The sequence below is a fragment of the Hirundo rustica genome, chromosome Z, assembly GCF_015227805.2.
Source record: "Hirundo rustica isolate bHirRus1 chromosome Z, bHirRus1.pri.v3, whole genome shotgun sequence".
In the NCBI taxonomy this organism is placed as follows: Eukaryota; Metazoa; Chordata; class Aves; order Passeriformes; family Hirundinidae; genus Hirundo; species Hirundo rustica.
Window position 1 is genome coordinate 82,851,125 of NC_053488.1, and position 24,979 is coordinate 82,876,103.

The 24,979-nt window shown below is 44.5% G+C and overlaps 2 protein-coding genes across 2 annotated transcripts; both read right to left on the reverse strand.

The window, feature by feature from the left end:
- Positions 1-3,974: 3,974 nt before the first annotated feature.
- SLC25A5 (solute carrier family 25 member 5) lies at positions 3,975-8,031 on the reverse strand. The gene is made up of 4 exons (XM_040089493.2): positions 5,825-8,031; positions 5,222-5,708; positions 4,966-5,106; positions 3,975-4,370 (listed from the first exon to the last, which is right to left on the reverse strand). The coding sequence occupies exons 1-4, from the start codon at positions 5,933-5,935 to the stop codon at positions 4,213-4,215; spliced, it is 897 nt and encodes a 298-aa protein (XP_039945427.1). The 5' UTR covers positions 5,936-8,031; the 3' UTR covers positions 3,975-4,212.
- A 154-nt stretch (positions 8,032-8,185) lies between these two features.
- SLC25A43 (solute carrier family 25 member 43) lies at positions 8,186-24,051 on the reverse strand. The gene is made up of 4 exons (XM_040089494.2): positions 23,814-24,051; positions 22,588-22,760; positions 10,235-10,369; positions 8,186-9,190 (listed from the first exon to the last, which is right to left on the reverse strand). The coding sequence occupies exons 1-4, from the start codon at positions 23,998-24,000 to the stop codon at positions 8,987-8,989; spliced, it is 699 nt and encodes a 232-aa protein (XP_039945428.1). The 5' UTR covers positions 24,001-24,051; the 3' UTR covers positions 8,186-8,986.
- Positions 24,052-24,979: the final 928 nt, after the last annotated feature.

Sequence of the window (24,979 nt, forward strand, 5' to 3'; positions counted from 1 at the left end):
AAATGAATCAAAATATATTAACTGGCTGTAGCAACAGGAACCAGGGTCACCACGTTCAAACAGTTGATGAAATGTCCTATTATAATAGATAAAACCAGCTGTTCTGCAGGGTTTCCCATACCCTGGTAGCAAATGGGCAATCTGTAGCAGAGTTCACACCAAAGAAAAGTCCAATTTCATGTTACTGTAAGAGTCAACATTTGTTTTTATAGATTTGTAGATAACAGGTAAGTGATAGATTTATTTGTTTAACTGAGCACAATATTGTATGTAAGAACTTGTCCAGATGCAGAGGTATCAAAAAATATGAAATAAAAGTGAAGGAGGGAATGGCTTCTAAAAATAATGGCACACATGGCCTGACTTACCTTATTGTATTTCAGGATTTAGTCCAGACCAGTTTCCAAGCACCTTCACAAAATCCGAGTCTGATTTACCATGTCAGAACATCTCTGGATGTAACAATGCTGCATGGTTTCCCATAACCTGTACAAAACCTCCACACAATTTGTAAACACTCAAGAGCAGTGGTAACACCGAATCCAACCTCCTCCCTGTTAATCCCAGCTGTGCCTAGGGAGCAGCATGGAGTCCTTCCTGAGGGGAAGTTTCTGGGCAATCCTTACAGCTCTCCTTGTGCTGTGGTATGTTTGTGCTATTCTACTCACTGACTGATGTGCAGATGGCTCGCTCTGACTCCCTAGACTGTTGGATTGATAAATGCAGATGGATAAATACACATAATGTGTATGACAAAGTGATCATCTTGGGAGCAGCAGTAACTGATCAGCCTGAATCAAAGTAGTCTCAGCTTTTGCTGGGGCTATCCTAAAGAGCCCATGGGGCTTTGCCACATCCAGGCATTTTAAAAATACAAAATTATGGGCTTTTTTAAAAGGCTCGAGGGCTGGGCTCCAAGGATGGAATAGAAGCCTTGTAACTTTCTGCTGAGAAATCTTTATGAACCTTGCTGGCCACAGCATAGTGGGGTTTGGGGTAGATTTCAAGGCACCAGCGGCCAGTCTCTCCTTTGTTGTCAGCCAGAAAATCTCCATCTTCATGCCTGCAACTCCCATCAATCCCAGCCGGATCAGAAAGCGACAACCAGCAAACCACTGGTGGGATGACACCTCCCAGAACCTCCCTGATGCTGCCAGTCTTGGTGTGGAGTCTTGGCAGGTCCTGAGGACTCATTCCCAAAACCACTACCCCCCAGCAGCTCGTTATGGCTCCAGGCTGCACAGAACTGGGGCTGTGTCCCTGCAGGCATGTGAGCTCAGCTCCGGCCCCACAGCACAATCCACCATGCATGTGCTTTGGGCAGCTGATGGGGCCACCCTGCATGGCTGGGCACTGGCAGGAACAATCCCCACTGAGAACAATTGATTTTACCCTGCCCCTCTGCACCAGACGCTGCCAGTCATGGAGACAGCGCATGAAAGATACTGGAACATCTGTCACCCTGCCAAGGGTGACAAAGACATAGAGGCAGGGGCACTCCTGTCTCCATCCAAAGCCCAGAGACCCAGCCTGGAGTGACCCAGCGATTGCTGAAGGGGACCATGGAGTGGATGAGCTGGCACTCTGCTGGTCTTTTACAAGACCTTGGGGTGGGATGCTCTCTACTGCAAGACTCAGCACAGAGCCACGCACAGCCCAGTTGAGGCAGGCTGGTGCACACTGAGCCATTTAAATCGTCCTGCACCAGTTGCCACCTGCCCCAGCCACAGACAAGCGTGTCACACGATCCCCTGCGCAGCTGCGTCAACACCTCCTAAGCTTGGATTTATGGCGGCTGGGCGAGGGGCTGAGAAAAAAGCAGCACTACAGGCTTTCATCCATCCCTTCTCCCCAGGAAAGGAGCTGATACACTAGGCTGGACACAGCTCCTGTGGAGGAAATTATGATGTGGATGATGTTCAGCCCTTCCCTTTAAAAGGAAAATCTATCCCTATCCATGCCATTCTTGGGGCAGTTCCTTTCTCATGCCTCAGTTTCCCCACAAGAACAAAGCCCTTAATCCCTGTACAATGTACTCCTGTGGCAGGGAACAGCAGTGGCTGAACCCCCCAGCCTGCTCCCCAGATAAAGCTGCCAGGAGGGGGAAGGTTAAAACCCCAGAAGGCCTACCAGCCTGTGCTACCCAACAGTGGAGTGCAGGAAAAACCCTTTGTGGGCTCTGCCCTGCATCTCCCACCTGCCAGAGCTAAAAAGAGCTGTGAAACACATTTTTGTTTCCTGAATCCCCAAAGCAGTCAATAGGGCAGGTACCTAAAACTCATTTCACTCAGTGCCAGCCTAGCACCCCAAGTCCAGTGCACAATCTGTAGGTCTTCAGGACTTAGGGATCCCCCTAAATCCTTTGCAGCCTGGCACAACAGCCTAGCTCAGTGCTTCAGTCACCCACTGTGTACAGGAAGAAATTATGCACTTACCTTATTGTGCCAATGGCCTGGCGGTGCATCCCCCGTGGAGGAAAGGACAGGAAAGGATGCCCCATGCTCAGCAACCAGCAGCATTTCAGAACAGCCCTTGAAATCCAGGTGAGCTTAGCATCAGGAGGCTGAGAGCCCTTAATTAATAAGCTGACACTTGTACAATAGGAGAGGGCTCCCTGGTAAAGCTGCCCCATAGCACAGTCCCCTGCCAAGCTGCTGCCTGTGCCCCCAGCACTGCCCACTGCTTGTGGCATTGCTTCACATCTGACCTTTACAGCCCGTTTCATTTCCACAGCAGGCAATGGGGGATCACAATGCAGCAGCCCAGGGGCAGTTGAAAATCATCAGCAAGGACAGTTGGCTCAACTGTGAGGCACACAACTGTCTCCCATCAGGAAGGCATGTGCTCATTCACAGGGACCCTGGCAAGCCAACACCACCTGCAGCAGGAAGGTGCTGTGCTCTCATGCCTGGCTGCCCTGCTTAGATTCCAGCAATAAAAACAATTCTCGCCCTCTGCAACACAAGGTCTTGTTTAGCTGCCTTGGGCAGTGAATGAGATTGGTTTTAGTGATTGGAAATCGACTGTTTTGAGCAGGCCTGGGCAGCCAGAAAGGACCAAGGGCATGGGGGAAGTGAGAAGACTCACTGATCTGAAGGGCAGAAGACCAGGAGAGCATCCACTCACCATTCCAGATCCCCGGGCAGAAACCAGGCAGCTCCATTGGGGTGACTCACAGACCTACAGAGATATCTAGTAAAAGCCACACCACAAACATTGCTCCATCTTGCAGTTTTCCCCAAACTGTCCCAGCAGCATAAAGGAATTTTCCTCCTCCCCTGGAATTCTGAACCTTAAGTTCCAGGGTAAGGAATGAGCCTGGGAATGCACCTCTCTGCCTAGCAAGCAAGCAGCTGATACAGAAGTTGGCTCTGCTCAGCTCCTGTATCCCCACAGCACAGCATGTTCTGCGAGAGCAAGGCTAGCCAGGGAAGCTACAGAACAGCAGCAATTAACTGCACTTGTGTCCTCTGGCTACCTACATGCCCAAGTAGGCAGCTCAGTTTCTGAGGCACAGAACATGATGCCAGGCTCTGCTCATCCAGGGAGCAGCAAACGCTCCCTTAGACATTCTTCCAGCCTCCCAGGCATTCAGTGCCATAGGGAGTGTTGTGGTTTACAGACAGTTTAGGCACTTGGCACAGTCAAAATCAGGTTTCACAAGCTTCAAGGAGCAGACAGGTCAGAGGAAGGACTGTGGCACACACTCAGTCCATCATCTCTGGTTAGTGGAGTCTTAGGGAGGTCAGCTGGGTGAGTCCTTCAGAACTGCCAGGCCCCATTCCAGCCTACACCACTGGAGGAAACACTACCTGGCTTCCTTGGCAGCCTGCACTGTGTCTACCTGCCAGTACCTAGCAGGTACCAAGGCTGCAGGATGGAGGTGGTTCATCTTCCTCCTTCTCTACAACTGCTGAGATCCCCAACCCCCTCATACTTCAACTGCTGTAAGAACAAACATGAGATGAGGAAAATCGGTTTCAGATTTTTATTTCTCTGTACTCTTTAAGCAGAAGTGACTGAAATAGAAACCATCATGAGTCCCATCAGGGGGAACAGTTTGATAAAGACAGGGCAGGCAGTCACCCCTGCCCCATGCCAACCTGTATAAACATCAGCTGCCACTGTTTAGTAACTAGATGGTTTTCAAACAAGTCCATGAACAGTCACAGACTACACAGAACAACATGCCAGTTCACAACAGGGAACAACTTATGTATACTTCTTGATTTCATCATACAGGACTAAGACAAAAGCACCACCCATTCCTCGGAGTACATTTGACCATGCACCTTTGAAAAAGGCCTTGGAGCCCTCATCCCGGGCAATCTTCCGCCAGCAGTCAAGAGTGCCGGAGTACATTATGTCAGCTGCAGGAGACAGACAGCTTTAGGAACTGGATGCCCACGACCCCCAACACCCAGGTCAGAAACAACCTCATGTATCTACTAGCTTTATAACCTCAAGTGCATCCCATTTCTCGGCTGACTTTCTCCAATACTCACACCTCAGAGGAGAAGACTGCCCAGGAGAGACGGTGCTGCTGCTGTATTGTCCCTGGGTGACACTGGAAGGACCAGTTCAAGCAGAAGGCAGCAACTCCTTGCTTTGACACCAACACTTCCAGCTCAAAAGCTATTGCACAGTTGGCCAGGCTGTGCCTGCTATGCAGGCTGTTTTTTCCTATCCCAGAGACACTGGCTTGCAACATTCTTGGGAAGTCCTACCTACTGGCATATACCTGACTTGTGCATGCCACCTTACAGGTGTGCTACACAGGCCAACCCATTTGTGCCCCTTTCTGTCACCTGCTTCCACAGCCCCCTCTACACCCCTGCTTACAAGAGATGAGGATATCTACACAGGCTGATGAAAGCCAAGCCACTCTGCCTTCACTTCAGCTCCACCACCAGCTATTGATTCAGGGATACCCAATAACTCTTATAAAGTGAGGTAGAAACTTACCTCCTTTACGGCCAGACTGCATCATCATGCGACGACGAACTGTATCAAAAGGGTAGGAGGCCAAACCAGCGACAGCAGTGACGGTCTGAGCAATCATCCAGCTGACAACAATGTGGGTGTTCTTTGGGTCTGGAAGCATGCCTGCAGGAGAGAGGCTTTGATGAGAACAGCAGGTAAGCCACCAGCACTATCGAAATGCACTACAGGCCTGCTGCAGCCCAGCATCTCCCTTTTAGTGCCCTTTTGGCCAACCTACCCTTCGCGGTGTCGTAGATACCAAAGTAGGAGGCTCTGTAGATGATGATGCCCTGGACAGAGACACCGAAGCCCTGGTACAGGCCCCTAAGGCCATCTGAGCGGAAGATTTTGACCAGGCAGTCACCCAGACCACTGAACTCCCGGTCGGCCCCGGCTTTACCCACATCTGCTGCCAGGCGGGTTCGGGCAAAGTCAAGGGGGTAGACGAAGCAGAGGGAGGTCGCGCCGGCGGCACCCCCGGATGCCAGGTTACCGGCGAAGTACCGCCAGAATTGGGTTCGCTTGTCCACGCCGCCCAGGAAGATCTCCTTGTACTTATCCTTGAAGGCGAAGTTGAGGGCCTGGGTGGGGAAGTACCGGATCACATTGGCCAGGTTGCCGCGCCAGAAGGAGAGGATGCCCTGCTCCCGCGGGATGCGCACCACGCAGTCGATGATGCCCTTGTACTGCTTCTCGGCGGAGATCTGCTTGCTGGCGTGCTGCACCTGCAGGGGCCGAGATGCTACTGTCAGCGCCGCTCCCCCGCGAGCCCCCGGCCCACCGCTGCCGCCCCCCCTCTCCTTACGACGACCTCGGGACGGCCCCGGCCGCCGGCGCTCACCTGCAGCAGTAGCTTGACCCTCTCGATGGGGGCGACGGCGGTCTTGGAGATGGCGGCCGCCACCCCGCCGGCAAGGAAATCCTTGGCGAAGGACACGGCCGCATCGGTCATGGCGGGAGCGGCGCGAGCGGGAGGCGATGCCGGGCGAAGGAGGCGGGAAGCGGCGCTGAGGGGGCGCCGCAATGGCCGTTAATATAGGGGCGGGGGGCGCGAGCGTGGGCGGGGCGCACATCCCGCCCGCCCATTGGCTGCGGTAGGGGGCGTGGCCAAAGCAGGGGGACGGGGCCGCCGTTGGAACTGGTCGGGGGCACATGGCCGCGGTGCCGGGATGGGGGAGCCCGGCACGGAGCACACCGGGACAGGACATCCCGGGATGGAGCACACCGGGACGGGGCATCCCGGGATGGAGCTCTCCAGGACGGGGCATCCCGGGATGGAGCTCTCCGGGACGGGACATCCCGGGATGGAGCTCTCCGGGACGGGACATCCCGGGATGGAGCTCTCCGGGACGGGACATCCCGGGATGGAGCTCCCCGGGACGGGACATCCCGGGATGGAGCATCCCTCCAGCACCGCGGGCGGGACATACATGCGGCCCGGTCACACCGCCTATCCCTACCCCGGGCACACCACACGGCGGTGACGGACTCTGAGGCTGCCTCATCCGCGGACGCGTACAAGCCCCCATCTTGCTCACCGTGGCCGAGACTCGCGCTCACAAACCCCTCGGCATACTGTCACCCTACACACACAGGGCTCCAGGAGTGACCGAGTTCCAGGTCGTGTACCGAGTCCTTCTATAGTCACAGTGGTGAGCTCAGCTGAGGTGATCAGACAAGCATATCCCAGCAGATACTACCCACTCCCCTATCACACAGCAGCATCCAAACCTTACCTATCTAAGAGTTTAGCCTTGCTATTGACTGGCTCTTGATGGTCACACACCATTACACATGTTAGTGATCCACTGATGAAGGCCTTTCTTTCAGTGACATCTTAAATATTTTAGTGCTGCCTTTTGGGGATCTTTTAGTATTTGTGATTACAAAGGACAAGCTTGGTTGATAAAAGGTTAGTTAGTGCTTGACAGGTGATAGGAGTGCACTATGATAAAAAGGTGGTAGTACCACATCAGAAACAAGTTAGAGATAACTTTTTGACTTAACTCTTGCAAGGTTTGAAGAGCTGATCAGACATTCATATGTAACCATTCAATCTTTAAATTCTATTTAGAAATACAGTGTTAGTAAAAAACCATACAGATATGCTTGGACAAGGCAAGAAATCCATTCCCCCCCAACATGCTTACAATTCACATCTCCATACATGTCCAGTCACTGTTATTACCTGCACTGTGCCCATGGGAAAACTGAGGCACAGAGAAACATGGTCACTAGGCAGGTTGATTAGAACCAGAAACACTTAGAGCCTCAGTGTGATGCATGAGCCACCAGATCTGTTCTCTACCATCTTAATTTTTTGCTATCTATGCTTTCATTTCTTTGCAGAGAAAAAATTCAGTATGAAGCACCACTGCAGCAGAACAGAGCATGTCCATTAAGAAAGATACTGCAAGACCTCAGCTGTTAAGATACAGCTCAATACAACTCAACAATGAGTTCCAAGACCTTACAGTCATCCCAAATCTTTCTCCAAATTTCTCTCCACGGTTACAGACTGTTCCTGCATAGATCTGCCAATGCCTCATTCTCCTGTGACACGTTCTAACCAAGCAGTTTCTGAGATTTACTTATTTGCACCCATCAGGGGTTATAAACAGTGTAAAAACACAGATGAGGAGCTGTGTAAAGCAGCAAATGCTGTGCTGAGCCCAGGCTGCTGCAGCTGGAGGCCGTGTGCACACAGCTTTGTGAGCTGCCGTGATTCTCATGCTGCCAGCGGTACAGCCAGCTTCCCATGTGGACGTGGGGTTTGGGATTTTATAAGAAGGCACTGGGATGGGACTGTTCCATAGCTGAACTTCTACAAAGGAACTGGAGCAACACCATGGCTCCTCAGGTATAACACGAGACGATCTTTTGTTGTCCCAAAGCTCCCAAGAGGCCCATCTGTTGCAGTGGCACGGGCAGTGACCTGGTGCTCTTGCAGAGGCTCCTACCTACAGGACCTGTCTGCAGCCCCTGGAGCACACGGCTCACTCAAGTGGATCACTCACAGGTGGTGTGCATGGTGCTATTCTCTGTGCAAGTTCAGGGCACCACAGTAGGCTTAGGTCTGTGCACTGGAACTAAAAAGTGGTCTAATAAAAACCCAGAGATTTAAAAGTACCTAAACAACATGACAGAGTTAGGTGGCTCTGAAATATCTAACACATTTAAGAACTGTATTTTCCAGGAAATATTTCAGTTAGAGAACTTCAGGAAAATTATTTCAAATGTGAAGTATTTCACATACACGCAGTAACAATGCATGAGAAAGGGAGGATATTTCCGAGTATGCACTTAAGTTTGCAAGATTGTCATTCCAGTGTATTACAGTCCATTTTGCACATTACAGTTCTGTCTTCGCAAAAGCACAGTGGCAGCAGCATACGTTCATCTTTATGCTGAAGATTCAGACAAAATTATTATTCTCAAGTACATCTCAAAAACTGAGGAGTGGATTTGGGAGTGTTACTGAACTAAGACTGATTCTGACTCTGCAGAATGCCACGTCCACACTAAATTTTTTAGTATCACTAAAAAAGGTGGAGATTTCAGTAGAAAATCTCACATGTTGCATATATTTTATTCTGTTTTATTATTTTTGGCTGACTTGGTATCTCAGATTGCTTTTAAAAAAATTCATTTTCTTAATGTTTTTGAAGACAATTTATACTCTGATCTCTATTCTCTTGCCTTTCTGCAAGTGGTTTAATCTCAAATGGCTGTTCAGTATTAAAAAGCAGCTAAAATAATGTAATTTCAAGTTCCAGTAGTATAGAGTTTTCAAACTAAATTCATCTTTCCTCTTCAGTATGTGCTTGCCAGTCTACTTATATCCATTCTGCAAATGCAATACAGATTTATTCTTTCCTGTCACAGGGGTTTCACTACAAGAACCATGCAGTCCACTGAAATGTCAGTACCTGTAGCTCAGCATGTCTTTCTTGCAAAGTTCCTTAAGAAAGGTATTTGTATATTTGCAGCAGACATTCTGATGTCAGTTTTCAAGCGCTGATTTCCTTGGCTCAAAATTTTCCCTTCGGAGGAGCTTTAATTCTCTCAGTTCTTGTGGGTGTAAGCTCTGGTCAACGCCAGGTGTTAGCTTGTAATTTAAAGGAGATTCAATATAACCGTTCCTGTAGAGACAAACCCGCTTGCAGAATTCAAAGGTGCTAAACATAACACCGAAGTATGGCACAATCTGATAAAAAAGAAAGATAAGGAAAAAATTATTAGACTTACTAGTAGCATCCATAGCTTAGATATTTAAAAAAAAGAGATAACTTCTAGGACTTCAGATCTGATCTGCTAATAGACCTTGTCCTCATTTATATAAAATCAGAGTCTCATCTCAAACTATGCTGGCAGCTTCAGAGTGCTAAAAGTAGGAGTCTACATTGTTGTTACATAACTAATTATAGCAATATTGTGAGGAAAAAGGTCTATGCTAACCTACGGATTACCAGAACTTGTCAAATACCCAAGCACACCCAAAGCAATCTCAGCAAATCCTAGCAGGAAATGTGGAATTTATTCTACATACACTAGAATGACTCCACAATTTTCTTCCTTTGCCCCACGCAGAACCAGCAGCTACTGGCTTTTTATCGGCCAAAGTAAGGCAGTCACAGGAAGGCCATCACAATCAATCCCAGTGTCACTCAATTAGCACTTATTAGCTGACCTGTTGTACTCTATGTAGGTAATCCTCATCACAGCACTATAAAACGTATTTAAGTAAATTAAATTACCTTCTGTTTAAGCTACCACGCTTTATTTCATGTTTTCAACTCAGCAAGGGCTACAGTAACTAATACATATGCACTACATAGCTGGCTGAAAGCACTGCTTTGGACTTCTGAGCAAGTGGCTTATACAAGCACATTTTTTTTTACAGCTCACAACATGTCAAATTACTGAAGCTCAGATCAGAAGGAGAACTTACTTAGCTGTCCTAAGTGGACTGCTTGCAATCTCCCATCCATTCCACACCTTGTGTGTTAGGAGCACCCCCTTCTTCACAGAGGTTGAAATGTACTTTCAACATCTAGAAGCCAAGCTTTCATTTGGGGAAATACAGCCAAACCAAGTTCCAAGGCTGGTTTATAACCTGTTTTGTCACAGATCTTGTTATCTGTAAGTTACTAAGTACAGAGGTATGTCATAAGCTTTCTATCCCCCACTGTCCAAAACTGTCTTGATTCCTTCAGGATAGTATTTGGCTGGGATGAAAGCAAAACCTCACCTTGAGCAGACTGGGTGTGAGTCCATTCCAAAGTCCAAGCACACCTTTGTTCTTCACAGTTTGCCGGAAGCAGTCAGTCATGCCAGTAAAATGGACATCAACTCCTCCATAGTGGGGAAGACAAGGACTCTGGGCCTGTCAAGAGACACCCACGGGGATTTAGAACAAACAGAGAAAACCAAAGTAATTATTTTCTCCATTCTGGTATATAAGTCAACAGCAGGTTTCAACAGACTAATCTGGATTCTTCCCAAAAGTATCTAATTTGCATTGAAATATAAATTAAAAAGGGCAAGAACTCATCCTTTGATCGGTATGAAAGTAAACAGTAATTTCACGCAGCACGTTCTTTTGCGCCATGTCGTTACTAGCAATAAATCCCATCCTTGTGAGGACAAACCATCCAAACCAGAGCCATATATCCCATCAGCCCCATGCCATCTGCTCAGGACCAGGTAGAGATATTTCACATTTCTGGCAGTGGAACACTATGAGAGGGAAGTTTGGAGCCACACTGCCCTCCCGTAACTCTGAGCAAACCAGCTGACTTGTCTCTGGCTGCTGAGGCTGTGTATGCACCACTGTGAGAAATATGAACCATACTACAGGCTTAGGAGCAACAGCACAGCAGAAATGGGAGGATGGAGATTTCAGCCCAGGCTGTTCAGGCCTACCAAGGGCTGCAGGTGAGCAGCTGGTGCCCATGATCCCACATCAATGTGTTCAGTTGATAGGGACTAGTTAAAGTTAGCTGGGGAGAATCCTGTTGGCTAGCAGCTGAACTTCAAAACCCCAGTACAGTGTCTGTTCACATGGAAGAAATGTAGCTGGTCATTTTTAACAGCTAAATCCTTTCTTCATTAATCTCCTAGCACAGACAGAATAACCTGACCTTGAATAATCCTATCCTCGTCCATCTGTGCACATGCAGCCATGGATTTATCTTGCATTGACAAATCAGTTTCACTCAAACACATGACAAGTGACACTGGCGTCAAGGGCCCCAAGACACAGCTTGATGACTTGCAAAATGACCATCCTAAGGGAGAAGTTTGACAAAAATGGGGCTTGTACAGCCAATTGATCGACAAACATGGGTACCATAATCCCCACATTAATCTGAAGTCTAGTGATTTTTCACTCCTCGTCCAGACTAACCTGTACCTTCTCAGAGCTGCTAAGCCTATGACAAGCCTCATCAACAGAAAAGTGGTGATGACATTTTCTAGATGCCTTAGCTATAGCATTTCAAGTACTTGGCTACTGATATGCTGGAAGGGCAAAGAGATCAAAACTCATGTTTTATGTATATAAGAGAAATTACTAATCAAATAGTTACTGGCAAGTCTACTGTTAAAATTTAAAGGCTGAAAAAATCCCACTGATTATCTCCCACACTAAGGGCACAGTCTTCTTTGTCTAAAAAAAAAAAATCACAGATCATGATTTTTTTTTTCCTGCCCCATTGAAATGCATGTTAAATACATCTTATGGCAAGTAATAGGTAAAACCTTCTGCACAAAGACTTTCATGTCTGTACTGCAGAATATGCTGAGTGCTCCAACTGAGATTTCAGAAACCAATTCTATATGAATGGTGTATTAGCAGCAGCAATGCTTAAAAGAAAACTAAAATGATTAAAGTATCACTAAAAATGCAATGGCAGCCATAGGAGAACCGGATCCAAAACTCTGTTGTTCTGCTTTCTGAACTGTCAGCAAGGTTTCACGAGATTTTTTTTTTTTTTTGGTAAATGAAGTTATTAGCAGGCAAGCAGTTAAGAAAGACAGGTTTCTGAAAAGTTTCAGGAACACAAGAATCCTGTTAATATCTGATTCCCTTCCTTTTTCTGTCCCTTTGTGGTAGGCAGGGCATGGCCTGCCAGAATTTACCTGCATCAGTTTGACTTAATCCCCTTCATTACTGTACAAACTACAAAGGCATAGATCAAAGGGGTTTTTTACAGTTCTCTTGCCTGCAACACAAAAAAAGGTGACAAGTACAGTGCAGGTTTCAGTAACACAATAAACACCTCCAGAAGGCAGTTAAAAAGGAACAGGTAAGTCAAACCTCTAGATTTCCAATCTGCCCATAGACACTGACCTCTTAAGAGATTTGCTGAAATTATTTATAGTACCATTCCCCACAGATAGAGCTGTTTCTAAGATTTCAGTCTGTGAAGTATGTGTTGCCAGCCTTTCTGCTTTAGAGGAGCTGTACGCTTCTAGTACCCTACGCATGGTATGTAAATAACAATTGTCCACAGAAACTCAGAATCACCTACTGCAAGAGGAAAACTAAAACCTGTATCAGTGTGTAGTTAAAGCTCCAGTATTTTGGAGCATAACTAAAGGAAGTTGAAATGTATTAATAAAAGAATAATACTGTAAATGTACTTCATTTGGTACCATTGTTCATGAAAAACATTAGCTGTGGGTTTTGGTGGCTCTTCCTCTAAGCATGTCTACCACACTGCAACCCTCACAACCACCCTATGGCAACAGAGCCAGAAAACAGAAACAACAAAAGAGATCAAACTGGTTTCTCTACCTCTTTTGCAGAAACCTACCATGACATACAAATCAAACAGCTAATCTCATTCCAAAAAGGTCAGGTTTAGGACAGAGAATTTAATGCACCTCAAAGCAGCTGGAATTCCTTGCTTTTGACACCCCTTGATACTATGGGCTGCTGCATGGAAACCTGTTTTTTTTTAAGAATTCTTTTAAAGACTTCCTTCCTCCCAGCTGCAGCTGTCTCAAACTGCAGGAGGCTGGGGATACAGCTCCCTGTGCTGATAACAGAGAGCCAAGGTGTTACTCATAGTAGTAGCAGGGCTAAGTTGCTTTTTACCTTCAATGGACAGTGGGTTCTCTAAACTATTAAAGCACATCATGCAGAACTGGCTCCACCTGCTCTCTCACAAGCACAGTATTTTTATATCTAGAGCCCACCAAGTTGACTATGTCACTGCAACACAGAGGTTCTACTGCAACACTAAACCCCAAGAGAGAGGTACAAAAAATATGCCCAACTACCTGCACTCGTATTCTTTTAAAATAAACAAAATATTTAAATAAGGGTGCATTGTCAAGACTGTAGGTTAATTGTTATAGGTAACTGTTACCTGAAAACTCTTCAGACACAGTCTCTCCTACTGTCTGCATTACAAGGTGACTGCCAGAACAACATAATCCCATTTTGGGAACTGATCTCACAGACCCTTTCAATGACCTACCTCAGCCATTCTCCTGTGCAGATAAAAACTTTTCCCTTGCTTTTTGGCACATTTTGGTTTGCAATTATTTGTATTTATATCTATCAGAGACCATGAATTCATGTATTTATTCATGTACTTCCCCCCTCTTCCCTGTTCACAAAGTTTGTTGGTACAAATACTTACTATTTATTTTTTGAGTATGCAGTACTCTTGGCACAGAGAATGGAAGATAACTAACAGTGAATAGCTGTCATCAGTGGTATGCTACCCTGATGGTGGATAGAGTAAAACTGCTTGTTATTTACGTATTTTCAACAGACTCAGGTGTCCTACACTTCTGATCACTTTAAAAAAAAGTACAGGAAGACAATTTACACACAGCTCAAGAGTTCACACTTTATCTGGAAGCTAAAAAAAGTCTTTGCAGTCTGGGTTAATAAAGGCACATGCAACAGGCAAGTGCAGTTGTAGTTTAAAAGAAACTGAAGGTCAAGCATGGCAGTTTTCATTCAAATTAACACCACTCCAGTCAACAGAAATTTCACTCAAGTGAAGACTGGGTGATTGAAAGAGTGTTTCATTCCACTATAATGAAAAAAAAAAATTAAAATGTAAAAACATGTTAATCTTTTGGGGAAAAAGGCAAACTCTTGGGCTTAACCAATTCTTCCTCCTAAAGGTCAGCCTTACTCAGCAGTCATTCCCTGTCAGTGGTTTGGTAATGCTGACTTACCCCTGGCTAAAGTCCACCCAAAGGTATTCAGGCACAGAGGAAGATAAATCATGGCAAGCTATCAGGATACGGTCGGTTCAGAGCAACACAGCACAGCTGACTGACCTCCAGCGTCCTGCACTCCAGGAACACCTTGTCCCTTCCTCTGTAACCTGAACTGGGGCCAAATCATGCCTTTCTGGGAAGAATGCCACCAAGTGAGCAAAACAGTTTCATGCTTGGTCAAAAGCCTGGCTCTTTGCTTTAAATATATATCACCAGGCCTGTTGTACCCTGAGGCTTCAGTTTGTGAAGAATCCGTCCTTTGCTGCTGAGCCTAAGCTTCCTCTGCTTTAACACCTGCTGTGTGAAGAAGTCTTTAACACAGAATAGAGAAGTCTTTTTCCTCAAGGCAGTGCAAACCCCTTGTATGGGCAGCTCTGGGTTGCTGGAATTTTGGAAACTGAGGATTTGGGGCTTTCTGCGCTGAGGGGCACTGACCCTCAGGCAGACACTGCATTTGACTTGAGGTTGTGGAACTGGCTTCTGAAATTGAGGGATAGCACTGGGGTTGTGGGTGTGTAGTTTGAACAGTATTGTGTGATCTCACAGGGTGAAGAACTTAAAATTTAAGGGTTTAGTATATAGTAATATATATGGGGCAATATGGAGGATTCAAGGCGTTGTCTAAGTCCTTCTTCTTCATGGTTTTGGGTGTTTTTTTCTATTTGGGTGAAAAAGGTCAACATTGCAGACCTTGTGTGGTCAATCACTGGATCAAAAGTATAAGTAACATAGGTGTCATCTCATTATTGGATAGTTTATGCTTAAATAACCTCGGAAAGAGTTAGAGACATCTCCAATTTCTACCTTGCTAGTCAGAGCTCATGACTCGTGAGACTGCAATATAGATAAGAATCAATAAACACTGAGTCTGAACATGAAACTGCAACTCCCGTGTATTAATCCTGGCTCTAACACGAAGAAAAGAAGATAAAACCCTCACACTGGGTGGCTTCCAAATGCCTCATGATGGCTCCACACAAGCCCTACAAATGGGTGCATCATTTTCATGCACATTAACACTAATTTATTTAAAGGTGCAAAACCTTAGGTAGATTGGCTTGGTCCCACACTTCACAAAGTGGATGGCAATGCTAGTTTCTGCATCTCCTGCTGCCTATCTAGGAACTGAGGAGAAAACATATTTTTAACAGGATTGGGGCTTTTTACAAGTCATACTTTCATTTGCCTTATGTAAATGAGGTAAGAATCTACACCAAATCAAAATAAAAGAATCACAGAATGAACTAGGTTGTAAAGGACCTTTTGAGATCATCAAGTCCAACTTAAGACCTAACACTGCCTCATCAACTAAACCATGGCACTGAGTGGAGTCTTTTTAAACACATCCAGGGATAGTGACTTCACCACCTCCCCAGGCAGACGATTCCATTACCTTTTCAGTGAAGAATTTTTTTGTGACATCTAACCTAAATTTCCTCTGGCACAGGAGCAGTTTAACTTAGTCTTAAGACTGTGTCCTCTTGTTCTGTCAGTTGTTGCCTGCAAGAAGAGACCAACCCGCACCTGGCTACAACCACCTTTCAGGGAGTTGTAGAGAGTGATAAGGTCACCTCTGAGTCCCCTTTTCTCCAGGTTAAACAACCCCAGCTCCCTCAGTCATTCTTCATAGGGCTTGTGTTCCAAGCCCCTCACCAGCCTCATTGTCCTCCTCTGGATGCGTCTCAACGTCCTTCCCAAACTGAGGGGCCCAGAGCTGGACACAGCACTCGAGGTGTGGCCTCACCAGTGCCAGGTACAGGGGAAGAATGACCTCCCTGCTCCTGCTGGCCACACCATTCCTGATCCAGGCCAGTATGCCACTGGCCCTCTTGGCCACCTGGGCACACTGCTGGCTCACGTTCAGTCGGCTGTTACCAGTACTCCCAGGTCTCTTTCGGCCTGAGCACTGTGCAGCCATTCTGTCCCCAGCCTGCAGCACTGCAAGCAGTTGTGGCCACAAGAGAGTGTCGATCAAGTTTTAGCTCCCTGTTTACGGAGTATTTTCCATAATTAGTCACTTCACATGTCACAGGCACATCACTCTAAGTACAGACAAATGGATACAAGGCTGTCCTGTACAACCGATGCAAAAAATACCCACGTAGAGGGTAACAGTAATAGCTGTACCTCCAGAGACATTATTGCCTCCGGGATGAAAGTTATGTCTGTAATAGCTGTGTGTGAACAGTAGCGAACTCAGCCTGAGTCAGGTGCTGTCTGCTGGGTGAGCTTATGGAGTTTGAAAAGGTGGGCTGAGTTAACCCATCTGATCTACCCCAAAGCAGATTAAAGAGCTCTCACTCACACCACACCGATGACAGAGCTGAGACGGCTGTAAGAGGCTGGAAGACATGATCAGCTGGCACTACCAAATCTCAGATTGGGGGCATTGTGGCTACTTTAGTGTCTGGGAAGATCATTTGAGAGAATTGCATTCTGTCATCCCTGAGACATTCTGCATTTCAAACAAGTGCATTGTGTTTTCCTGCTTTTCTTCAGCAGGCCACTTTGCAGTGCAAAGGTAATCTACCTCAAGGGGAGTATTACACAATTATCACACCACAGCTTCTTGGATGAACAGGTTTAGAGTCAAGGCAGACCTCATGGTTAAAGCAGCCCAGTCCTGCTTTCTAGTTCTTGATCTACAATTTTTTACTCTTATCCAGTTTTCCTACTAACACTGTTCAGTGTTCCAACTTGACGTACAGTCAGTACTCATGCTTTCCTCCAGTGGAAGTCTGGGGATCTAAGATAAATGCTTCTGAGATTTGTTCAGATTCATAAAAGCTGATCTAGGCTGTTACAGAAAGCAAAGCCTACGTTATACTCCATAGCTTTTTTTCAGGCATTGTCTTGACCATTTACCAGACCAAATCCTTCCCTAAGCAGCAGAGAAGTACTCTGCAACAGCTTCAGAAAGTGGTATAAAATATCTTTGTAACAACATCAGTGAAACAATAAAAATTGCAGGTAGCTCAAAGGATTCAGATATAGTAAAAAAAGAGAAGAAAAGAAGGGATTTTACCACAACTAGAATCTGTCATCTATTACCTATTTGCTGATAATCAGAGGAGCCAGGCTGGTTTCAAATTCAAGTACCATGGCGGCATGGGAACATGGCTGATGCCTGAACCCCAGCAGCAAGAAGGTGATTGTGAGATCTTAGAGAGAAGTAAGAAAAGTAAGAACCCACACTGCAGCCTCCCCCTTAGAGATGAGACTCTAAATATTTCACCTATCTGTGCACTTGTTTTCACAACACTTGATGGAAGTTCCTATCTCTGAAATCTCCACTCTTTTGTCAAGTTTACTTGGACAGCTGAATCTAAAGTTACTGGGGCCAAGGCCAAGGACAGACAGCTAGCAATCATATAAGCCTTACTGAAGAAATCATATTAGAAGTAGTAATATTGTTCCTTATTTGCTTCCACATTGTGGAATTCATGTGATCAAATGGCTCAATTTCTGAAAACTTTTGTTTCGTGATGTTCACTATTAAAGGGTCTTCCGGCCCAAAGTCTCAGAGCACGTATGCTTTTGAGATGTTGTGTGGACCACATGATTCAAAAAGGATTTCTTAGTTTTAAACCAGGTTATGACTCCAATAACTTTCATATTCCCAGCTGACAAGGACACAGATCTCACTACCAGCAGTGACACTACACCTTGTGAACTTCCAGAGGCTGGACACCAGCCCAGTGACTGTCTCAATGACAGAACTCTTTGCAAGTCACTCATGCTTAAGCAAAACAGTAGCACAGCTCGTCATCTCAGCAGAGAGAAGGTACATTTATCATTCTCTTTTTCAAAACTCTTTATAACCCAGCCCACTGAGTTCTTGCTAGACTGACTTTTACCATGCAAGGGTACTATTTTTAAACAGATGCTTCAATAACAGTATTCCTTTTAAAAGAGAGGCTTTTACTTTACCTTGTGAGGGTACATCACAAAGGAAATGACAGCGTAGTTTTCTTCACATTATTAACGCATAGCATTTACAAAACTTACAACAGATTTCACATTTGCAGAGCATCTTCTTTGTTGCAAAGAACAAAAAAAGCCAACAAAATCCCTAAAACACACTGCAGATTTACAGGCAGCCTAGGCCAAACTGATTGAATTTGAAAAGAGGCCACTTCTCGGGTGATGTACAGCAACAATCTACACTAGTTAAAAACAAGCCTGTTTTCAGGAGTGAAGCAAAGTCAAAGCCTGCATTTTGAAACAGAAAGATGAGCACTGAACAATGCTTTTCCCACAAAGATGTCCTCACAGCTTGAAGATGCAGTGCAGTCAACACCAAAAACGAGCTGAATCCTGCACTTCACCAACAGTATGATTTATTCTATATTACAAGGGTTTGATGGCAAAGCTATACCTGAGTAGCATCTACTGGTGAAGGACAGTTTAAGAAAGGTTTTAGTCAAAGATATTAGAATACAGAGACAGGGCTGAGCTTCTGAAAACCATGCAAAATTTGTTCATGCAAGCAGGTAATTGTGGAGTATCTATGAAGCTTTAGGGACATCTTTGTGCGTTTTGCTTAAAAAGCTATCTAGGTCACAAGTCAGTCTGGGACGGTGGCTGAGAAGTGCCACTCAGGGGTGTCTGAGCCCACCTCTGCATGTCTTGAGCACAGAAGGAAGTGACAAACTTGGTTATTGCACATGCATTGACCATTTGCATGTTTGTATGTTTTCAGTTGCCTGGGATGGATGCCATTCTCATAGTAATCTTCTGTACAGCCTGTAACAGCTTTAAATTCATCTTTCCTTGCTGAAATGACACAGCTCAGTCCAAGAGGCACTTAAAAAGGTTATCATTGCCCAAAAAAAAAATGTGGGAAAGTAGAAACGTTACCAGAGCTTCCTTAGACCCAGAGTCATTCAAAGGAAATTTTCCCTGCTAAAGGTAGAGAAAAAAATTGAAAAAGAAAAAAGTATTCTTGTATGCAAGTCTGCAAGGTAAGAAAGGCAATACTTCAATATGGCTTAGAAACTGGAATTAACAAAAAACACTCTATCGTGATGTAAGGAAGGAGAGCCAAGAATAACAGTCAGAATGATATAAAGATTAGTAAGCTTTTGTTCAGAAACTGATACATCATAAAAGTAAGTCCGGAAAACACTTAATACAGAACATAACCCTCTCTTTCATAAATCCCCTTCTACAGATGCAGAATAAAAGCCATTATTTCCATGCTGAAACATGCATACAGTACCTCTGAATTCTCTAATATGCCAATCAGGAGCAAAGTGAAAAAAGGAAGACAAAGGAATAAAATTAGGATAAGCACAACATAGAGGACTCAAAAATTCAGTAAGACCCACTCATATTTATTAACATTTATTTTAAGAAAAACATTCAGGCGTACATATAGCAAACACAGCACTAAAAAAAAAAAAAAGTAAACTCGATAAAGCTACTTCTAACAGCAAAGGCAGAAGCCCTGGTTACAGAGCAAATCTGACATCATAACGCATCACCAAAACACAATTCTTCCTCAAGAATTGTTCGCTGACAGTCAGCTCCTACTCCCACAGCTGTCAGTGACAGAAGCAGCCAACGTCAGAAGTGTAGGACTCAGATATGTAAAGTGAGAAAGAATGAAGCAAGATTATTACAATGGAGATCACAAATAGCAACTCATCCTTCCTCTAATAGCAGAATTCATTTCCTAGTCTATGCAAACAATTCAAGCATTGTCCAAATGAGGAGACGAATGGAACTAACTCTTCTAAGACTGCCTAGCATATCTGAACTGGGTGTCCTGGTATACTCCACCCCAGAATCAATGGAGACAGCCTTCTGTCCTAGTTTCTCAGTTTTTGAAGCTCCTGAGATAGTCTTACAACTCACTGGCTCTCCATCACCAGCAGCTTCACTGGAAAAATCTTCTTTAGCAACATACTCCCTTCCATTTGTCAGACTGATGGGACAAAAGTGAGGGAAAAGGAATGTGATACTGAATTCCACAGTGACTTCCACAGGGTTCCTCTTCATATGCCATAAACCCAGCATTCACTGCTTAAAAAAAGCCCAGCACGTCTCCATGTGCACTGCAGAGCACACACAAGGCACAGAGATAGCTGAAGGCTTTGATACTCCCCTCTTCCTATCAGCCAGAAAGTTAAATCACTAAATAGAGGCTGCTCAGAATAAGATGTCTGAGAAAAACTGTGATCAGGAGTATCTGCCTCCCCTTTTTCTACAGAACTCTGAAATGTCTTGAAGTTCTTTTCCTTTCTTTTATTCTCTCCCTTTCTAGGTCCATCTCTTTGCATGACACTTTTCCTGGTGCTGTACTAGGCATTTCTCTCTTCTGACCAGCACCCTACAAACTGCACAGACCTGCAAGCACAAAGCAGAGCTGATCACTGCAAATGTGGGCTATACCCTGGCGCTAATTGGAAAACCCAAACTTCCTGGATAACCTTGCAGGCGTTCCAGTGAGATCTTGGTATCAAAGTGGGTTGCAATTTTCAACAGGTCTCTTTTCTGGACAACTCTACATGAATTAAGTAATTTCCAGTACCCAACAAATTACAGGATTTTGCACCTAGGCAGTTCCTTCTTTTGACATACCTTTGCCTTCTCCCATGCCTTCAGAATAAATCACTGAACAGGAGGCGCTTCTTCACCCTCAGAAAATCACTATTCGGTGTTGCAATGCACTTATGAGGAAGAAACTCTCTCTGTTGATGACCCTTTTGTTTTCGTGCAAAGTATTTTTAGCCTCTCCGCGTCCTACATATTTATGCAATTAATCCAGCTCCCGTATTGCTGGAGGTGCCAAGCAGATGACTAAGCCTCCCTTCGGTGGAAGAGCACGGCCTACTGGCCGGAAAATAAAACGCCGAACTGTCCCACTTCTTCACAAGCCTGTCGCGACACAGCCCGACACAAAACATCGCACCAGTTACAGCCAAAACCTACTTTTGAACCGATCACAAAAGCTGGATGTTCAAGTAACTGTGGCATTGACAGAAAATACTAAAAGAGGAACAGCACAGTAAACGCCTAAATTTTCTTTTAATCTTCAGGGCAACGGTATTGCTGTGAGCCTAAGGATATAAAATAAAAGAAGGCTTTTAACAGTATTTGCTTTTCTTAGACCCACTGGTACAGCTGGATAAAATGACCAAGTTTTAGTGCTCAGAATCTCTTCTTGTCTGAAGTATTTTATAAGATACCTGATGAAAGCACTCAGTTTGAAACCTTGACTTCTGGACACATCAGCTACATGAGGTGATCTGATAAAAGCCCTTACTCCTTCTGCTGAGGTTCTCTGCTACAAGATAAAGAGGGGGTAGTGAAGGATTCTGTGACACAGCATCTGAGCCCTGAAAAGGGGAACTCGGAGAGCAGGAGAGGGAAGTTCACAGTTTCACTGACCTATTGCTACCTTGTGACTTGCCAACCAGGCTACCACTTGATGAAGGGAGCAAGGACCTATATAAGGCTGCCACAGTAAGTGACTGTTCTTTCTAGTAACATCACAAAAGCTTCCCTTTGTGATAAATAAATTACAAATCTGCATTGACAGGAACTAGGCTTTAAACTCAAACTCATCTGCCCATGCCAGAGAATGACCATATGATGAAAGATATTCACTGCCTCTACTGATGAAGTTCAAATGAAAAGTAAACATCAGCAAGTGAATTATGTCAGTGAGATGGAAGCTGTGGGATAGTGGTTGTTTTGTGGGGTTTGGGTCTTTTTTAGATCATTATTGTTAAAATTCTGGAGAAAGGATCAGGAAAATATAGTAACTCTCATTTTGCTGAGGCTCCAGGAAGCAGCACCTGCAGCTGCTAAGTCACTTGTTAACCAGAGGAGTCAGAAATAAGAACGAGGACAGCTACAGTTGTTCAGAAAACACTGAGCAAGTTAGTTTTGTGGTGAGGCATAAACAGCAGACACACAGGCTCTGAAAACGACATGGATCTCATTCACCCTGCCTACCACTAAGGGGACTGAATTTCTTCAGCTGGCAAACTTTCAGCCTGTATTTATTTCACTGAAGGCCTGCCAATTCTGAATTTTGAGAATTTGATGGAACTGGTATGAAAAAGGAAAAAAAAAAAGCTACAGAGACAGAGTCTGAGAGCACACACATACCCCATGACAAAGGTATAACAACCCATTTGCAGCAATGATTTGTTTTAAAAACAAAGCAAAAAACAAACAAAAACCCACAAATGAGCAAAAAACCCAACAAAATCAAAACCAAAGTCTCTGTAGCCTACTGCTAAAAGAAATAAAGTGGCACCTAGGATCACCTAGCCAGTCTTGTCCTAAGCTCTTGCACCAAGCACCCATGACAAAGTAACTAATAACACGAACGTTCTGTACCTGCATCTTCCTCTTGACAGTCTCAAAGGGGAAAGAAAGTGTCTGTGCCACTGCAGCCGCAACACAGCCATTTGTGAAGTTCTGAAGAGGAGTGAAACGAACTATGGGTTCTTGCCAGATTTTGTCCAGACTGATGTAAACAAAGAAGGAGCCTGCAGAAAATGGGACAGCACCTAGAAAGCAAACCAGACAGGATTATATCAACACACTGTATACTATGAGAAGAGAGCTGCCCAACACATAACTAGAAAGATGGGAGGAGCCACTGCCAATTTACATCTCATATTCCACAAATCTAATCCAGATTTTGAAGAACTTTACTCTTTAGCCCTTGGTTTTCCACCGAACACCCATATTGTACCATTTAGATATGCTGATAAGGACATACATTTACCTATCAAAATGTACTTGTTGTCAGAATTATTAACTGCTATAGTCTCATGACAGGTCAGGTGTTTCTCCAGGTTCTCTCTTGTGACAAGCTCTTTCCCAGTCCAATCCAACCCCAGCACCTGTACAGGTAAACAGAGCTATGTCTTCAGTCAGGCTGATGAGGGATACTTCTGGCCTCTTTTGCTTGTTTCATGCTCTCATCAGTTTTATAGTGGGATTATATGTTTTTATTATTATTATTTACTATTATTATTGTTGTTGCTTTGTTGTTGTTACACATTTTGTTTAATGTCATGCTGTGAAAAAATGGACTCAGTTAAATGGGAATTTAAAGGCTATGGAGAGTAAATAAATAATCCAAAATTTATTTCAAGTGAAGAGAGAATATAATTAATCTTCACTTTCCACACGTACTATACACTACAGCTGACATTAGTTTCACTGAACAGCTCAGGAGACACTCTTACACTCAACAGGAATTACAAGCACTCTGTGTGTGTGCATATAAATGTTTTTTAAGAGTTTAATAATGAAAATTGTGCATCCAAGCACAATTAGATCATTTATAAAAGAAGAAAAATAGTTATTTTGCTGAACACTTAACCATGTATGAAATGCTACACATTTGGTCCTAATTTGAAGTAATAAAGCTGCAGCAGAGGTTATCAGTATTGCAGTGCCTTGTAAATCTCCACATCTTCTACAAGAAAACATTCCTATTTGCTTTTGAAATCAAGTGAGCAAGTACACCCTACACAGCTGCAAAAAAAAAAAAACCCAAAAAACCAAACCAAAACAGGCAGTGAGGTGATTTCACCCTGGTATTGTTTTACCTAATATTGCTGGTGAAACACCACGGTAGAGTGCACGCAATCCTTCTTGATGATAAATCTTGTAAAAAGCATGAAAAATTCCTTCATAAGATGGTTCCAGCCGGTTCTGCACGATGAGCCGCGTTTTAATCACATCAGTGGGGTATGTCACAATGGTGGCAACCATGCCAGCCAGGCTTCCTGCCATGATGGCTCTCCAGTGGGAGATATGGCCCAGCTCATCCGTGAAAAGGGTAACAAGTCTAAAGAAAACACATAAAAGAAGTACTATTCATGACACTATGAAGAAAACACATGAAAAGCAAGGGGAGATGATTCTCAATGCAAATGTTCTTCTGTCCACAAGCCACTTCAGCAGCAGGAACTGAAATTTTGAAATGTGATTCATCCATGATCTTATTATACATAACATAAGCATTCATCTACAGGATGAAAACCTTTCTTTTATATTTCCACACACAGGTTAAAAATTACCATGATTTAAAACATAGCTGCAAGAAAATATCTGATCATCAGTTAAAGACATTGGTTTGACCTGCCAACAGTTGAAAGTTATTTTGTAAGAGGAAATATGTAGATAATGACATCACAAGCCTTCTGAGAGCAACTGAACCTTCTTGTGTTACTTATGTTGGGACAGGAAGGTTCACAGGGACATGCCTCTAGAGAAGACTTATGTCCAGGCACTATTACGCTCAGGAGTTTAAGCCTTGATTTGAAAATTTGAAATTCTGGCCCAGTTTTAAAAGCTACATGCAAATCATGCATTTGTGGTGCACTGAAGCACTTTTCTATGACAGGAAACTCCTACATCGGGGAGTAAAGTCCTGGAGCAGCAAGAAGCAAGTAAAAACACTTGAGGGTTTTAGCTGGAGGTAAAGAAATACATTATTCTGTTTTGGAAGCATGAACTAAAACATTGAAACAGCACATCTACATTTAACCACGTAACTACATGTAACCACGTGCAGAAAAAAATAATTTGCAAATATTTACAAGTTACTGCTCGCTCAGTTCATGTTTTTTCACATGAATGTGCATTTTCTACTGCATGACAAATCCCTGCATCTACTTGTCTCAAGTTCTGGGAGTGCCCAGGGCAGAAAGCCCAGCCAAGCAGCAATCAAAAGGGCAAAAACCTTCTTTCCTGTGTGTCTTATGCAGCC

Bases quoted from the DNA above. Each gene is read 5' to 3' on its own strand.
- SLC25A5 (XM_040089493.2), bottom strand. From the start codon at position 5,935: ATGACCGATGCGGCCGTGTCCTTCGCCAAGGATTTCCTTGCCGGCGGG. The intron at 5,709-5,824 runs GTGAGCGCCGGC...CGGCCCCTGCAG, and splicing joins GGGTCAAGCTACTGCTGCAG to GTGCAGCACGCCAGCAAGCA. The intron at 4,371-4,965 runs GTAAGTTTCTAC...TGTCTCCTGCAG, and splicing joins GCAGTCTGGCCGTAAAGGAG to CTGACATAATGTACTCCGGC.
- SLC25A43 (XM_040089494.2), bottom strand. From the start codon at position 24,000: ATGGCAGGAAGCCTGGCTGGCATGGTTGCCACCATTGTGACATACCCC. The intron at 10,370-22,587 runs GTACAGAACGTT...GTCTCTTGACAG, and splicing joins CTGTCAAGAGGAAGATGCAG to GCCCAGAGTCCTTGTCTTCC. The intron at 9,191-10,234 runs GTGAGGTTTTGC...CTTTTTTATCAG, and splicing joins TCACACCCAGTCTGCTCAAG to ATTGTGCCATACTTCGGTGT.